The sequence below is a fragment of the Myotis daubentonii genome, chromosome 11 (assembly GCF_963259705.1).
Source record: "Myotis daubentonii chromosome 11, mMyoDau2.1, whole genome shotgun sequence".
Taxonomy (NCBI): Eukaryota; Metazoa; Chordata; class Mammalia; order Chiroptera; family Vespertilionidae; genus Myotis; species Myotis daubentonii.
The window spans coordinates 79942715-79959671 of NC_081850.1; the positions used below are offsets into that span (position 1 = coordinate 79942715).

The 16957-nt window shown below is 55.2% G+C and overlaps 2 protein-coding genes across 3 annotated transcripts in view; one reads left to right on the plus strand and one right to left on the minus strand.

Annotated features, from left to right (window-relative positions):
* The window catches only part of LOC132212513 (bile salt-activated lipase-like), a 51359-nt gene that overhangs the window by 23193 nt on the left and 11209 nt on the right, over nucleotides 1-16957 (plus strand).
* On the minus strand, nucleotides 1998-8525 carry LOC132212511 (bile salt-activated lipase-like). 2 transcript variants are annotated; one of them, XM_059658398.1, is made up of 11 exons: nucleotides 8394-8525; nucleotides 7444-7603; nucleotides 6787-6909; nucleotides 6404-6601; nucleotides 5680-5810; nucleotides 5410-5517; nucleotides 5173-5290; nucleotides 4130-4307; nucleotides 3736-3939; nucleotides 2859-3056; nucleotides 1999-2354 (listed from the first exon to the last, which is right to left on the minus strand). In XM_059658398.1, exons 1-11 carry the CDS (start codon nucleotides 8457-8459, stop codon nucleotides 2126-2128), a joined length of 1713 nt encoding a protein of 570 aa, XP_059514381.1. In that variant the 5' UTR covers nucleotides 8460-8525; the 3' UTR covers nucleotides 1999-2125. The 2 variants fall into 2 exon arrangements, with proteins under 2 accessions (XP_059514382.1, XP_059514381.1); XM_059658399.1 differs by lacking the exon at nucleotides 3736-3939 and having other exon boundaries at nucleotides 1998-2354.

Here is a 16957-nt window from a genome sequence, read left to right on the forward strand (position 1 = left end):
GATTTCTATTTTACTCCGATTTTTAAAAACAGTTGCAAAGACCAGCTCCAGAGCCAGGAGGGGGCTGCCTTCCTTTGGCGGAAGAGGGAGGCGTTTGGCTGGGCCTGTGGTTTCTGCTGCCCACCAGGAGGAATTCGTAGATTTCAAGTTCAGTAGGAACCCACCTGCACTAAGTGGGGGAGTGTAGACAGATCACCGCCACCACTGGGGAGGCGAGGAGGGGAGCGCTGGCCAGTGGCCTCTGTCGGGGACTTCGCATTCTGTTCTCCAGGGCCGGGCCTTCCTTTACGGGATAGGAACCCTCGGGGAACCCGTCCTGGGACGGCCTCTCTGGCGACGCTGTGTCCCGGGAAGGATGGGTGATGCAGCTCATTTAAGGCGACAGCTGGGCCCCGGAAACCAGGAGCTACCACTCTTCACAGGCTCCATTTCACCCAGGACCAGGCGCTGGGCCGCCCCCCTCGCCTGCCAGCACGTGGTCTGAGGAGTCCCAGGTGAGTGCGGGTTTGCAGGATAGACGTGCTGATTCCTGCCCCCTCCCCGCTGGCCCCGAGGAACCCAGGGCTGTGAGGTCTGAGGTTCTCTTCTCGGGCTGTGACCAATTTAGACTCCCTGGTCCTGAAGGGTAGACGGGCTGGAGCCCTGAGAGCCCCCAGCCCCTGGCTGGCTGCCCTCGCTGTCCAGGGCTGTGCTGTGGTTCTGCCATGGGGAGGTGGGCGCTTTGATCCTCTCGTGGGGGAGGTGGAAGGATGGGACAGGGAGGGTGGGAGTAACACCACCCACACTGCCCGCTGTTCCCACCGCCTGGCCAGGGAAACACTGGACCGTGTGCATCAGGGTGGCCGGCTGGTGTCCTGAGCTGCCCCTGCCATGCACACCCCCAGCAGGAACCTTCTCTCCTCTGAGCCCTCACTCCTGCTATGAGCTGACCTGGTGAGCTTTGATGTCTTAGACCTGGGCTTGAGTCCTTTCTGTGAGGGACTGGGGCATGTGACCCGTCTAGGAGCCCTGGCGCTGAAGGACACGGGCCAGCATGGCCAGCTTCTGATGGAAGTGGTGGCTGAACCTCCCCAGGCACAGAGAAGGGAGGGGGAGGGATGAGGATGGGAGACCAAGGCCCTGTTGGGCGTGGGCCGGCATCATGGTGGCGACCCTCCAGGCACCAGCATCAGCTAGACAAGGAGAGGGGGAGGCAACTAGAAAAGGCCTCAGCCCAATTTTATTAAATGGCCCAATGGGAGGACCTAGTGGACTTGTCAGGAAACAGCTGAGCCCATAGCACGCAGCCAATGAGGAACCGGAGGACGGCTGATTAAGTGGACTGTGTTCCCGCCCCAGGTGAGCCTGTGCAATGGGCGGACAACCGCTCTCCAGAGCGCAGTCAAGGTCTCGCTTTCACCGCACTTCTGTCTCCGAGTCCCTATTTGTGTTTGAACAGGTGAGCATGTCTCACAGTAACTGTCTACAACGGGGGTGTCCACAGTGCCCACCACCTGGGCCATGGGAGGTCAGGATGGGGGAGCCCTCAGTGCAGGAGGTGCCCTGTCCCAGACCTTGCTGAGGTGGCCATGGCCCTGCGTCTCACCTCTGCCTCCAGCTCCCCTCCGGACTCTGCAAGAGTCAGCGGGCAGCAGCCCTGGCCCTGCCGGTGGGCACCCAAGTCCAAGCCTTGTACCCTCTTCTCTGAGCCCAGCGGGATGCATTGCTGTCACTGCCTGGGACCCAGCTAGAGGCGATTCCGTTTCCCTCCTAGGCCATTCCCTTTAAACAGAGCACGCTCCCACACCCAGCGGTCATGGCCAAGGCTGGGTCCATTGCACTGGTCTAGAGACAATTGCCCATGGGGTTAGGGGCCCCACTCAGGGCCCACAGCCTGAGCTCCGCCCTGGCGCTGACACCTCTCTGACCCTCTTTCCTCCGCTTAAATGAGGGGGCCACCCCACTTCCTGAGCAGGACACGTGCAGAGACTGTACGGGCAGCTGAGATCATGAGGGCAAAGAGGGTTGCCAGAGGGCAAAGCGGCTTTATTCAGGAAGAGCTGGGGAGGGAGGTTGGATCCTGGGACAGGACATTAGAGCCGATGGCTGCGGACATCTGAGCCCCTCAGAGTCACCAGTGGGGGGCTCAGGGGACGGCCTCAGCGTCGTCCAAGGCGGGCACAGGGCCAGCCTCGTCTTCGTTCACGGTGGGCAGTGCCTGGTAGGTCTGGGTCCAGTACTGCAGGTAGCTGCTCCTCAGGTGCTGCTTCATGGACTGGCCATCCATCTTGTTGTTAATCTCCAGGTAGTTGCCGTTTTCCTGGGTGTAGGGCTCCCATTGGGTGGGCACAGCCATGTGGCCCTGGTTGGGGTCCCTGCAGATGAGGAAAAGGCCAGGTGGGGTCTGAGGGCTCACAGAAGGCTGGAGACCTCCATGCTGACCTGATCCACCGGGGCACCTCACAGTCTCCTGGACTTGGGCTGGGCATGTGCGTGAACTGAGGCCCAGGCAGTACTCCAACCCTTAGTTTAACCCGCAACTAAAGATATTATTCTGTTTATTTCAATGGAGAGTGAAAAGGAGGGGGAGAGACAGAGAGAAAGCAACATTGATGTAAGACACACATCCCCAACACGCCCACAAGGGCCGGCGTTTGAGCCCGCAACTGAGGTACGTGCCCTTGACGGGAATCAAACCCGGGACCCTTCAGGACACTGGCGCAGGCTCTATCCACTGAGCCAAACCAGCCAGAGCCCTTCCAGTACATTCTATCCTCACACACAGAGGGTACTGCAGGTCACGGAGGTTAAGTGTACATGAGGGGACAGGCATGTGGGCCCAGGTGGCAGGAGGCCTGGCCCAGCCTCACCCGCCTTACCCAGTTCTGGCAAAGTTGGTCCAGTAGGCGATCATGGCCTGGGAGACAGTCCTGTCTTGGGCCCGGTAGCTCAGGGGGGTGGCAAAAGGTCTCCCAAACACGTACGGGACATCCTCGGCGTGGTCGGCGCCCACCCAGCTGGGGTAGAATGGTTTGCGAGAGGGCTTGGAGAACAGGTAGGTGTAGGTCCGGGCACTCCTGAGGCGGGAGACACGGCCCAGTTTGTCAGGGAGCTCAGCTGGACTGCCCAGCCCAGAGCTGGGCCCTGGAGGGAAGCCATGGGTATTGCAGGGAGCACCCGGGAATCTCCAGAGTCAGGAGGGACCTGGGTCCCTGCACCAGGGGAAGGGAAGGCCCAGGGGTTGTGGGTCCTGGGATGTCAAGTATATCCACACTTCCCTCCCCAAAGCCTATGGAGGTGTCTTCCTTCCTTTTCTCTGCAATGAATTTGTGATCTTTATCAGATGGATGGTATTGTTTTCTCTCCCTTCTGTGTCAGCATTCCTAATTTACTTTTTGTTTTCACTGGTGGTATACCAGCTGGCCACAGGCCAAAGTTGTTTTGAATGTTGACAAACTCCAAACTCACAACAGAGACCACCATCCCCTGTTCTGTTCCCCTCAGTGTGGGCATGCGGGCAGGCTGTAGGCGCTGCCAGGGGAGGCCTGTGGGCTGAGGAGGGCCCTGTAAAGTCCCCTGAGCTGGGAGATGAGGAGGGGCCTTCTCAGTCTCTACAGGCCTGGGCAAGGCACATGGTGCAGGCACTGCTGGGACCCCATCACGGCTTTCCCGGGCCTCCCTGACACCCTGAGCCGCCCACTGGGGAGGCCTTGATGGGCAGGTCCATGACCCAGGCCTCCCCTCCCCGGCCCTCACTTGGCATTGGCTCTGTGCTGGGCCACATCTATCTTCGTGGGCATCAGGAAGTAGTAGTCGGTTGCAAAGTCCACCACCGTCTTTCTCTTGGCCAGCTGGGAGGAGTCATTGGCCCAGGACGCCGTGTAGAAGTCAAAGGTGGCATTGGCACCTCTGGGCCCCTTGGCAATGGTGACCCAGCTGACCACCTTGTAGAAGTCCTTCCTGTAGGAATCAAGCCAGCACTGGACCCTGTACCTGGCCAGTGGGAGGGGACCCACATGCACCCCCACCTCCAACCTTACTGCACACCAGGGGACTGCAGAAGGCCCGCTACACCTGTCGACCTCCTCCCTCACCACATGCCTCTTCCAGAGTCCCCCAGGTACCACCCTGGGCCCTGCGCCCTACTCACCCCGTAATGGTCAGCAGGTCAATGTCGACAGCCGGTACGAATAATCTGACAAGGAAGTGGGCATCCATGTTGTTGGTGCCAGCGATGTAGTCAATGTCGGCCGTGTTGGCGAAAAGGTTGATGGGCTCATCAGGGATAAAGTCTCCATCAATGACAGGGACGAGGACCACCACGTCGGCTGCATGGAGAGCAACGGCTTCTAGCACCTTCCAGAGCCCTCCTGCCAGGCCTCCTGCCCCGGGGGCCCCTGCCTCCTCTGATCCAGACCAGGGTCCTCAGCCTGTCCCCTGACATGGGGCCGGATAATTCTATGTCCTGGGCTGCCCTGCGGGTGTGGAGCAGCCTCCCTGGCCCCACCTGCTGATGTCAGCACCCCCCAGTGTGGCAACCCAGATTGTGTGCAGACTGCCACAGGCTCCCTGGGGCCAAACCGTCCCGCTGACAGCCACTGGGCCTGAGGCCGCGCCTGTCCTGTCCTGGAGTGGGCGTCCCTGTCTCCCTCTCTTCTTGCTCGGCCAGAATCGGGAGGAGGAAGACCAAGCGCAATTGAGGAGCTGCTGGAGTGAGGGCTGGCTTGTGCTGGTCTGTGAGCCAGGCCCTGTGCCAGGTCTGCATTGCCCTCCCTCCCCACGGAAGCCTGAATGTCCCCTGAAGAGACCGCAGGGTGGCTCAGGAGAGTCAGCGGTCAGCTAGGTCACCGGTCGCCAACCTTTCAGAACTCACGGACCACCAGAGGCGACCGCTGGTACTAGTTCAAAGGTGCTTGGTCTGGTCCCTACAATTGGTTACAAATGACTGTACGCAGCATGGTTTGGCGTGCGCCCAAATGCGCACCCGCTTCCCAAAGGGATCGGAAACTTGGAGGATAAGACGGTGGGATGGCGCCCTCAGCACAGCCAGTGGGGCCACACAGGCATCAGGGCCATGGTGGCATGTTGTTGCCTACAGGTGCCAGTGAGCGGGTGATGGGCCAGGCTGCAGACCCGGCACTTCCTCACTTCTTGGGGAGCATGGCCGGCCCCCCATGTGGAGCCCCCACTCACACGCCATGCCGAATGGGTTAATCTTATGGGCCAGTGCCAGGGCCCGGGGCTCGGTGGCCTTCAGACACTTGGCCATCCTGGCGGTATCGTCCTGGGGGCAGCCCACCTTCTTGGCGATCTGGGGGTTGCAGGGAGACAGGTAAGTGAGGCCACTGCGGGGCAGACGGCCATGGGGACCAGGACAGGGAGTGGACAGGAGGTAAACCTCCCCCCTCCCCCACTGCAGCTCCCCTTTACCTGCTTGGCCCAGCGGAGAGGGTCCCTCTGGATGGCCCAGGAGGCCACTGCCGAGCCGCTCTGGCTGATGGCTCGCCGGATGAGGCCCTTGTTGTAGGGAGAGAGGACCTGCGACACACAGAGGTTCTGTTACCATGGCCTCGCCTCTCCTGCCCACACCCAGGCTCAGCCAGAAACTGCAAGACTGTCAGCTTCATGCTGTTCCCCACAGCCCCTATCTGCTCCCCCAGCACCCTGGGAGGAAGGCCCGCCCTCCAGGGGTCCCCAGACCTGCAGAGAGACGCTGGCACCTCCGGCTGATTGACCAAAGATGGTGATGTTGCCGGGGTCCCCCCCGAAGGCTGCAATGTTCCTCTTCACCCACGCGATGGCCATGTGCTGGTCCCAAAGGCCGTAGTTACCTGGGGCAGGTGGGGGAGCCCATCAGGGACTGGGGTGGGAGGAGAGTGTCCTCCATGTGGAGACCCCTGTCAAGCCCCAGGATGGTGCAGAGCGGGTCCCCAGAACCTGGTTGGATGAGGTGCTGGAGGGGGTGTGGGGCTCAGGTAGGGGACCAGGAACAGGAGGGCCAGGCTGCTCATCTTCCTCCCTGACACCGTCCCTCTTGTCTGTCCCATGGCTCTGTGTCCCCCTAGGCACCACCTCAGTGTCTCATCTTCTGTCTCTCACTGGGTCCCTGTCCCTGCTTTCTGGTCTCACTGGGTCCATGTCCACACTCCCTGGTCCCCCTGGAACCCTGTCCCCACTCCCTGGTCATCCTGGGTCCCTGTGCCTGCTCACTGGTCTCCCTGGGTCCCTGCCGGGCTGGCTGGCAGCCACTTCTCTCACTACAGCTGCAGATGGGCTCCGGTGTCTCACTGTCCATCCCCAGCTTCCTGCTCTGCCAGTAGAATTCTGGGTCTCTCTGGGAGACTGTCAGGAGTTGTTGGGAGAAAGTGGTGCCGAAGGGTCCCCCAACTGCTCCCTCACCCCTGGCCCAAGGCGCCCAGCACACCTGGCAGGTTGGCGTCCCCAGTGCTGAGGAAGCCCAGCGCCCCGAGGCGGTAGTTGAAGGTGACCACAATGACGTTGCCCCGCGTGGCGATCTCCTCCCCGTCGTGGAGATACTGATTGAAGAAGCTTTTTTCTTCGGCGGACCCGCTGTAGAAGCCGCCACCGTAGATCCAGATCATGACAGGCAGGTTCTGGGAAACTGAGGCAGGAGAGCAGGCCCGGTGACCCCAACTGTCCCCTCCCCATCCCTCTTGGTGCTTGTTTCAGGGAATTTCAGCTCTGGAGCCCCCACAAGCGAAGGGGCTGGGCAGGGCTGGGCCTCTGGCTGCCTGGGCGCTTCATGCAGGTTCAGGGACCTGGAGGGCATGGGGTGGGCGGATGTACCTTCCTTCTGGCCCTGGGGGACCCAGATGTTGAGGTAGAGGCAGTCCTCGGAGCCCTTGGTATTTAATGGGATGAGAGGGGCTTGCAGGCATTCCTGCTTGAAGTCCTTGGCCTTCAGGGTCCCTGTGGGGAACAAGAGGGGCTGGTGTTGATGGGGAAAATGAGATATTTTTGGGGTGCTAGTAATCTGAATCTACTCACTGCCCCTTTAATTATCTGGTCCTGCAAGACCTGTTTACCCAAAATACTACTCCATTTTTGAGAGGCCATCACCATCCCCAGATGGAGTTATCAGTGTTGACGCCAAGCCAGGCCTTGAGAGGTGGTCCCACTGCACCCATCCAGCGCTTTTGCAAAGCCTGGGAAAGGTCCGGAAGTATGATTCATATTTGGGGGACAAGGATGCCAAAAGGGTAGAAAAGAAAGCTTCCTCCATATTGGGGGCTCGGGATTTGGAGAGAAACAGACTCCCCTGAGTCACTGGACCGGCACATGTGAACTGTCTGGAAATAAATGGGTTTTTCCTGTGCCTCCGGTGCTCCTGCATATTTTTTCGGTCGCCTGGTAAATTCAGCAAAAGCATGAGGATGGTGGCCCCACCCGCCACCGCAGCCACAGGGCCAGCCCAGCACCCACCAACCACCCACCGACTCCCACCTTGCCAGCCGGGGTGCGGCTGGGGTTTCTCCAGGACCTTGGGCGGGGCAGCGAAGGGGATGCCCTTGAAGATGTCCACAGAGCGGCCGCCGATGCCGAAGAGGCCGAGCTTCTTGTTGACGCCCTCCACGAAGCCCCCTTCCGTGGGCACCACGCCCAGCTGGGGAGAGGGCCAGGGTCAGGGGGCGCAGGCTGGGTGGGGTGGCCACCCCTGCTGGCTCTAGGGGTCCAGGACAGCATCCAGGTGGGGTTTCCCTAGTCATGCCTGCCTGTAGCTGTGGGTTCCTGTGGAAGCCCCGCTCCTCGCCCCGTAGAAGGGCCCTGAGGAAGGAGACACCGTCGCTGCCCCAGGGCTTCTGAGTGACCCTGGAGGGGCCCCGGCCACTGGCAAGCAGGTGGGTGTCGCCCTCAGGGGGCCGGGTTCCGGTTTGAACTTGACCGAGGTCCAGACTCCTGTTCCAATGCTGGGGGCTGTGATGGGCAACCTGCTGGCCTGCTCAGGGCCCAGCTCCCTTCTGTGCGGGGCCATGGCCATCCCCGGACAGAGGAACACCCTGAGGGCCCTGGTGGCCAAGGCGGACTCCGCAAATCAGCACTGAGGACGCCAGTGACCCTGGGGTGTTGTTTGTGTTTGGCGTCAGTGCACCCTGTGTGCCCTGGAGAGCGCCTGTACCAGAACTTATTGCTGGTTTCTGATGTTCAAATTCGCGGGCGTCCTGTATTTGAGGTGCGCCTGGGCCACAGCGTGAGCGTGGATGCAGGAACAGAGGAAGGGCCAGGAAAGTGCCTGCTGGGTGTAGGCTCTCGGGCCTCTTCCTGCCAGCGCCTCACCTGCCTGCCCCCTTCACCTCTATCCTCCCTACCTCCCCTCCGCAGTTCCCTACCCAGTTCTCAGGCCTGGTTTGGGGAGCAGACAGGGGCCCCTCCTCACCCACTGGGCTCTCGCTTACCGTTGCTGCGCTCACTACTGCCAAGCAGCAGGCGAGGCCTAAGACAGCCAGCTCCAGGTGCCCCATGGTGCGTGTGCCTGTCTCAGGGCCCCTACCTCGGAGCAGGGGTATTTATGGGGCGAGACATCCGGGAGACATCCGGGAGCCAGGGCTGGCAGCTGCCTGTGGATGGTTCCCTTCCTCTCCCCTCCCTCTGCCCCTTCCTCCGGGCAGTACACCTGGGGCCAGATTAGCTGCCATTTCCAGCCAGGCTCAGGGCCAATGTCATGCAGGTGTGGGCACACACACACACACACACACACACACACACACGCGTGCACGCAAGCACACATTCAAGGCTACTGTTCCCAGGCAGGCATGGTCCACCTTTGCCAGGACCTGTGGATCCGGGTGGCTGGTGCCCTCAGCCCACCTGGCCGGTTACTGGGAATGGTCAGGAGGCCCTGGGCAGGGGCTACAGGAACTCAGCTGGGTGCACAGTGCCCTGCATTGTGGCTCATTGACAAGGGGCTGTGCTCACCCTCAAAGAAGGGGGCCTGCTTCCCTCCAGGCCAGGCCAGGCCCCACTTCGAGCTCCGGAGCTTAATAAAGGGAGTTCACAGGGGACTGGGCATGTCGCCTCTGGACAGAGAGGGCTGTGTGCTCCTGGGCAGCCACGTGGCTGAGCCTGGGTCCGAGGGACCACGGTGTGCAGTCCGAGCTGGGTGTGGGGACCGAGAGCAGCACAGGGTGGTCCTGCCCTCAGGGAGGGCACCCCTCACACTCAGTACCAGCAGCCCAGGAGGGAGGGCTGGAGGCTCAGGTGGGCACAGGTGTGGAGGGAAGGGGGCTCCCGCCCAGCCTGGGGGCTTCCCTGAGGAAGAGGAAGGGCCTGGCTTCAGAAGTGCACCACGACCTGGAGCATCAGAGAGAGATCGAGGGTGGGACAGACAAAGACATACAGAGGGAGAGACAGAGATAATGGAGACACACAGAGACAGAGGGAGAGAGGTCTGAGCAGAGTGTGTGAGAGCAGAAAGGCAGCGTGTGGCTCAGGGAGGGTGTCTCACTCGGGAACCAGAGGAAGCTGCATGGACAAACCCCGGGCTCCTGTCTTTGTGGAGCTGGCAGCACTGCCTTTTCCAGGGTTGGGGGCACTCAGGGCCCGGGGACAGCAGAGCCCTCCCAGGCCAGCGGCCCCTCAGCCCTTTGCTACCAGGAGCCGTGCTTGTACGCAGGCCACAGCCTGGCTTACGTCACCCCTGGGGCTGTCCTCAGCACCACATGGATCCACAGACACCGGCCACGCTGGCTGCCTGCGGATCCCGAGCCCAGGTCTCCTGTGATGCAGGTGGAGAGGGGACCCCACAGTGGGAAGCAGGAACCTGGCAGGCTGGGCGTGTGGGTGAGGACCGGGGAGCAAAGGGTTTGAGGGTTCATTTGTTAACAGGTCTTTGGCCAGCAAGTCCAATTCTGAGAACCTGTTCTGTAGGAAGTAATTCTGAGTATGTACACAAGGCCATGGAGGCCACTCATCACAGAGAGATGCAAACTACAACCGCAGTGTTAATCAGCTGACACCTGCCTGGATGGCCACTGTCAGCAAGTCCACAAACGACAAGTGCTGGCCGGGTGTGGAGAAGAGGGAACCCTCGTGCACTGCTGGTGGCATGCGCACTGGTGCGGCCACTGTGGAGAACAGTATGGAGCTGCCTCAAAAATTAAAAATGGAACTGCCGTTTGACACAGTGATCCCACTTCTGGGAATATCCTAAGAATCCTGAAGCACCAATCAGAAAGGGTGTGTGCACCTCCCATGTTCCTAGCAGCATTATTGTCAATAGCCAAGATCTGGAGACAGCCCAAGTGCCCATCAGTAGATTAGTGGATGAAAAAAGGCTGTGGTACATTCACACCTTGGAATACTAAATAGCAGTGAAAACGAAGGAACTCTTACCCGTTGAGACAGCATGGAGGGACCTGGAGACTATTAAACTGAGTGAAATAAGCCAGTGGGAGAAAGACAAGTGTCACATGATCTCACTCATGTGGAATCGAATGAACCAAATAAACTGATGAATAAAACATAACCATCGACATGGAAGCATGGAAAAGGACAGATCCCAGAGTGGAGGTGGGAGGCAGGGCAGGAAGAAATTAAAAGATGGGGCGGGAACCGAGACAACTTGTGAGCTGTATAAAAGTGTTAATCAAGAACTATTAGGCATGTATTCATTGACAATAGACTCGGGAGAGGCTCGGCTGGGGTGGGAGCTGGGTGGAGAGGGGCAAAGGAGAAATGGTAGACATCTGCAATACTCTCAACAACACAATTTCAAAGTAAAGAAAGTAGCCCGGCCAGTGTGGTTCCATCGGTTGAGCGTCTTCCCATGCACCAGCCAGTCACCCTTTGCATTCCCAATACTGCACATGCAGGCCTCAGTCCCCAGTAGGGGGCGTGCAGGAGGCTGTTGATCTGTGTATCAAATCCCCGTTTCTCTCTCTCCCTTCCTGTCTGAAAAGAAAATCAATAATAAAGAAAAATGTGTAGACTAGGCAGTGACTGAGACAGGATGTTGAATAGCAGCAGCTGGGAGAGGGGAGATACTGATCAGTGGACACAAAGTTTCTGTTTGGGGTGATGCAATGATTTGGAACTAGATGGTGGTGATGGTTGCACAATAGTGTGACTGCAATGAATATCACTGAATTGAATTCATACATCGTTAAACTATAGTATTTTATGTGATTTATATTTTACTCTGATTTTCAAAAACAGTAGCCAAGACCACCTTCCTTTTTCAGAAGAGGGAGGAGTTTGGCTGGGCCTGTGGTTTCTGCTGCCCACCAGGAGGAATTCATAGATTTCTTTTTTTTTTAATTAAATCTTTATTGTTCAGATTATTACATTTGTTCCTCTTTTTCCCCCCATAGCTCCTCTCCACCCGGTTCCCACCCCCTCTCCATCCCCCCCGCCCCACTGTCCTCATCCATAGGTGCACGATTCTTGTTCAGTCTCTTCCCGCATCTCCCACACCCCTTTCTCCCCCAAGAATAGTCAGTCCACTCCCTTTCTATGATCCTGATTCTATTATAATCACCAGTTCATTCTGTTCATCAGATTATTTATTCACTTGATTTTTAGATTCACTTGTTGATAGATGTGTATTTGTTGTTCATAATTTGTATCTTTACCTTTTTCTTCTTCTTCCTCTTCTTAAAGGATACCTTTCAGCATTTCATATAATATTGGTTTGGTGGTGATGAACTCCTTTAGCTTTTCCTTATCTGTGAAGCTCTTTATCTGACCTTCAATTCTGAATGATAGCTTTGCTGGATAAAGTAATCTTGGTTGTAGGTTCTTGGCATTCATCACTTTGAATATTTCTTGCCACTCCCTTCTGGCCTGCAAAGTTTCTGTTGAGAAATCAGCTGACAGTCGTATGGGTAACTGACTGTCTTTCTCTTGCTGCTTTTAGGATTCTCTCTTTGTCTTTTGCTCTTGGCATTTTAATGATGATGTGTCCTGGTGTGGTCCTCTTTGGATTCCTTTTGTTTTGGGGTTCTCTGAGCTTCCTGGACTTGTAAGTCTATTTCTTTCACCAGGTACGGGAAATTTTCTGTCATTATTTCTTCAAATAGGTTTTCAATATCTTGCTTTCTCTCTTCTTCTGGCACCCCTATAATTCGGATGTTGGTATGCTTGAAGCTGTCCCAGAGGCTTCTTACACTATCTTCCTATTTTGGGATTCTTTTTTCATTTTGCTTTTCCGATTGGGTGTTTTTGCTTCTTCATATTTCAAATCTTTGACTTGATTCTTGGGATCCTCTAGACCGCTATTGGGAGTCTGTATAATATTCTTTATTTCAGTCAGTGTATGCTTAATTTCTAGTTGGTCCTTTATCACAACCTCGAGGGTCTCATTAGATTTCTTGAGGGTCTCATTAAGTTTATCGGTGGTTTCTAGAAAATTCTTGAAAAACCTTAAAGGTATGGTTTTGAACTCTATATCCAGTAGTTTTCTTTCCTCCATTTCTGTCATCTGTGTCCTGTTTCTTTGTCTCCGCATTTTTTCATGCTTCGCTGTGTCGATAGAGTGGCTTTCTGTGCTAGGTGTCCTATAGGGCCCAGTGGCTCAGCCTCCCCAATTACCTGTGGTAGACACTCTTGGTGCACCCCCTTGTGGGCTTTGTGCACAGTCTTGTTGTAGTTAAGCCTTCATTGTTGTAGTTAACACTGGGAGGGATTGCCCTCCAGGCCAATTGGCTGTGAGAATCAGCTGTGTCTGCAGTGGGAGAACTTCTGTGCTGGAAACACCCCTCTGGGGCAAGACTTGCTTCAGTGGGGCTTTGGTGCTCACTGAGTCTGCCCCCTGAGTGTGTCCTTTATGGATCTGAGGAGCTGCAATCTGGATGGTCCCACTCTGACCACTGTCTCCTGGATCTCTAAGGAGGTGCTAATCTAGCCTTTGCCTGAGGCTATCCAGCAGGAGCCAGCTGTGAAGCAATGCAAGTTGCCATAGGGCCTTGGGCCAGCTGCAGTTTGTTAGGTAATTATGAGATTGCAAAGGGCCAGGCCTTTCATATGCAAAAGCCTCCCTGCTCAGCTCGGGTGGGGCAGGGTCCCAGGGGATTAACAGGGTGGAAGGAGCAGTTATGGCTACTCAGTCCTGCCCTCAGAGGCCCCACTTCTCAGTGTCTCGACAATCGCTGCAAACACACCCGAGAGAAAGCTGCCCTGGAGTTCCGACTGATGCCAGACAGTCCAGTTCCTCCCGTATGAGTCCGGTTCCCCAGAGACTCGCCTGGAACTGGAGCTCAGAGCTTGAGACTCCCTCCCAATTGAAAAGGACAACCGTGTCCTCAGCCGCCAGCCCTCTCCGCATGCACCTCATACCTCTATATTTTACTTCTGCACCACTCCTCCTCTGAGTCTCAGTATGCTTTTCTCTTTCCTTCTAGTTGTAGAATTTCCACTCAGCCAGCCTTCCTGTGGTTCTGGGTGATGTCCATTCCATCTTTTAGTTTTATTTTTGAAATGGTTGTGGGAGGCAACAATCTCCAGTATTGACCTAGGCCGCCATCTTGGTTTCTCGGAATTCATAGATTTCAAGTTCAGAACAGAACCCGCAAGCACTAAGTGGGGGAGTGTAGACAGATCACAGCTACCACGAGGGAGGCGAGGCGGGGAGCACTTAGTTAGGCGGACTTCATATTCTGTTCTCCAAGGGCCCAGCCTTTCTTTACCGGATTGGAACCCTCCGGGAACCCTGTGTAGGGAAGGCCTCTGAAGCGGTGTTGTGTCCTGGGATGGATTTGTGATGCAGCTTATTTAAGGCGACAGCTGGGCCCTGGGAACCAGGATCTGCAGCTCTTCACTGGCTTCATTTTCATGAGGAAAGTGACACACTTGTGGGAGTCTAGCAATCTGAATCTGTGCCAGTAACCTAATGCACGATCTTGTTAGTTTATAGTCTAGTCCGGGGGTGGGCAAACTTTTTGACTCAAGGGCCACAATGGGTTCTTAAACTGGACCGGAGGGCCGGAACAAAAGCATGGATGGAGTGTTTGTGTGAACTAATATAAATTCAAAGTAAACATCATTACATAAAAGGCTACGGTCTTTTTTTTTTTTAGTTTTATTCATTTCAAACGGGCCGGATCCGGCCCGCGGGCCGTAGTTTGCCACGGCTGGTCTAGTCACTGGCCCTTCTTTAATTATCTGGTCCTGCCAGACCTGTTTACCTAAGTACTACCCCCATTTTACAGAGGCCATAAACCATGAACAATACACAACCCCCAGATGGAGTCATCAGTGCAGGTGCCAGATCAGGACTTGAGATGTGGTCTCACTATCCCCAACCCAGCACATGAGACTTTTTGCAAAGCGCACAAATGGTCTGGAAGTCCCATCCCATATTTGAGAGACAAAGAAACCAAAATGGTATAAAGGAAAAGCTTCCTCCATATTTACTTGCTCAGGATGTGGAGAGAAACAGCCTCCCCTGAGTCCTGTACTGGTACATATGAAACAGCTGAAAATAAATGTTTTTTCCTGGCACTCCTGCATATTTTTCTGTCGCCTGGTAAATTCTGTAACATAAATATGGTCCCCATGACCGAGCTCACACAGCCGAATTAGCCCCCTTGAGGCATCGCCTCATGAGAACAGGCGGGTGGGCTCACTCAACCAAGCCCATGATGATGGGAAAGCCTGCTCCAGTGATTTACTGGGTCTCAGTCGTCATTGGGCCCTGGTGACCGGGGCCACCACTAACACTCCAGTGGACTCCACGGAGGACAGGAAAGCCCTTTTCAGGACCAGACATCTGACGGGTGAGTTTTCCCTCAGGGACCAGTCAAGGTCAGGCCTGCCTTTAGGCGTAGAAGGAGCTGATCACTACTTAGGCAAAATATTTGCCTCAGGGACTTTCTGTGGGTGAAAGTCACAACTGGAACTGACTGGTGTGAATGTGAGTATGAAAGCCTACGTGAAGCAAAGCTACCTTGTGTTGTCCTGTGTCTCTGTTAACTGGGAGGGGATTGTGCCGTCTGGCTGCAAACATGGGAAGTCGTTCCTGTAAACATGCTTCGTTAGAATGTGTGCTAAAGAAAACTGAGAAGGGCTCAGAACGCTGCCTGCAATGTAGATGTCTCTCCGCGAAACCAAGGGCCCCCAGCTTATGGACGAGGATGGGAAACATGAGAGTGTTTGTGAATGTTTTAATGTTTTATGTCTCTTTGTTGTTTACTTTGTTTAAAGATGGGACGAGTCCCACTTTAGGGGAAGCCTAGTTGTGTGTGGTGAGGCTAAGCTGTGATAGAGATTGCAGGGTGTCCCAGCAGCTGCCAAGAATCCTTAGTCTTGGGGATCATCTGGTCTTTCAGGGTATTAGCCCGCCAGAAACTGTTAGCTAATGAAATTTTTGTCTATGTCTGTAAAGTAGGGACTTTAATTTGCTGTCCCCTGATTTATCATTATGCAATACTGCCTTAAAATTTTAAGATTCTAAGGTTAATTTAAAGGTGTAAAATTTATAAACGTTGCAACCCAGGCAAGTTTACTCCTCGTGAGGTGAAGCGAGAGGAAAAAAAATGAGTTCTAAGGTTAACTATTTGCAAAAGAGTTGTAAAGTCATTTAAATCTCAAGGAGATTTAAACAAAGTTATTTACAGCACCATTTCTCCCTTCTTACCAAGGATGGAGGGAATGGTTAATGCAACAAGGGACAGGAGGCAGGATAAAAACTGGGGGGGGGGGGGGGGAGGCTTTCACATTTAAACAGAGAGGCGAAGGTTTCTGTCTCTGAGCTTGGCAGGCAAAGGCTAATGAGTGCTTGTTAGACTGTGTAGAAATGTTCAAGCAGGGAAACTTTGGGATATAGTATTATATTGGCCAGATTAAAAAGGGTTAATCCTATAGTCCGGAAAGAAAAGGCCAGTACAAGTTACTAAGGATATGGCAGAGAGGAAAGACTATTAGAGTAGAGATACTCAGTAGAAGGATTGAGGCATGGTTATGCATTTTTGAAGGACATAAGAAGAAGGTTTAAAGACTAATTCAGAAGTGTAAAATTTATGAAGTTTATGTATGTGATGAGAAGGCAGAGAGTAATATTTTAGTAGCAGGCAGAAAAGAAGCAGTCAGAACAGGAGCCAGGTGGAGGAGAGACGGGGCTAAAGTCTGCAGCTGCTCTGGTGATTTGGAGCTGGTTGCAAGGCAGACCAAAGACTCAGCTCCCAAGAGCCAGGTGAAAGAAGGTGGAGGGGCTGGATGCCCAAGCCGTCTGCAGCCACCTGGAGAAGCGGAAGCTGCAGCAAGAGGCCTGGGATGCCAGTGAGCCGACACCCAAGTTGCTGCCCAGTGAGGTATAAGTGTTGTACAACATGCAACAAAAGACTTAAGCGTTTGGTTTGCTGGTTAAAGGGTGACAAGCAGTGAGCCCTGGGATCTGTGAAAGCGGGCAGCCTTGGAGCTAGTGAAACCTCCCTGTTTGCAAATGTGCTGAAAGTGTTAAAACTGCAGCACTTCAACTGCAGTTACTAGTACAGGGAGGACTTACTAGGAGTATAGAGAGAAAAGACATTCCCTTTGAGTGAGAGGGCTTCCAGTACTTTGAACTCTCCCAGAGAAGCAGATTTAACCCCTAAGACTAAGCGGTGGGTCAAGACACCGGGTTGGTGGGGGGGGGGGGGGAAGGTAGCGGAGATGGGGGTGGGGAGCAGATGGCCAGATGCCCTGTTCTTACTTACAAAGAAGCCTGTGGAAAAGATCAAGGTCGCTGCCCAGAAAGAGGACAGGCAGGAAGGCAGAGGCCTGACACCCAAGCCACGGTACAGGAGCGCTTTCCAGTGTGCAAACTTGTCTCTCCCTGCAGCCCAGGCTGTGTTTAGCTTACTGCTTAGAGCCAAAGGGATGGCAAGGCAGGGGAGGGTAAAGGGAAGGCACTCTCCCTGGACCGGAGAGCCTTCAGGACTTTGAGATTCTACGGGAGACAAGTCTGACTGAGGCACTGGCCGAAACGCCGGATGGGTGGACAGGAGACTGCAGGATAAACTTGCTAATGTGGACTACAACTTTCTGG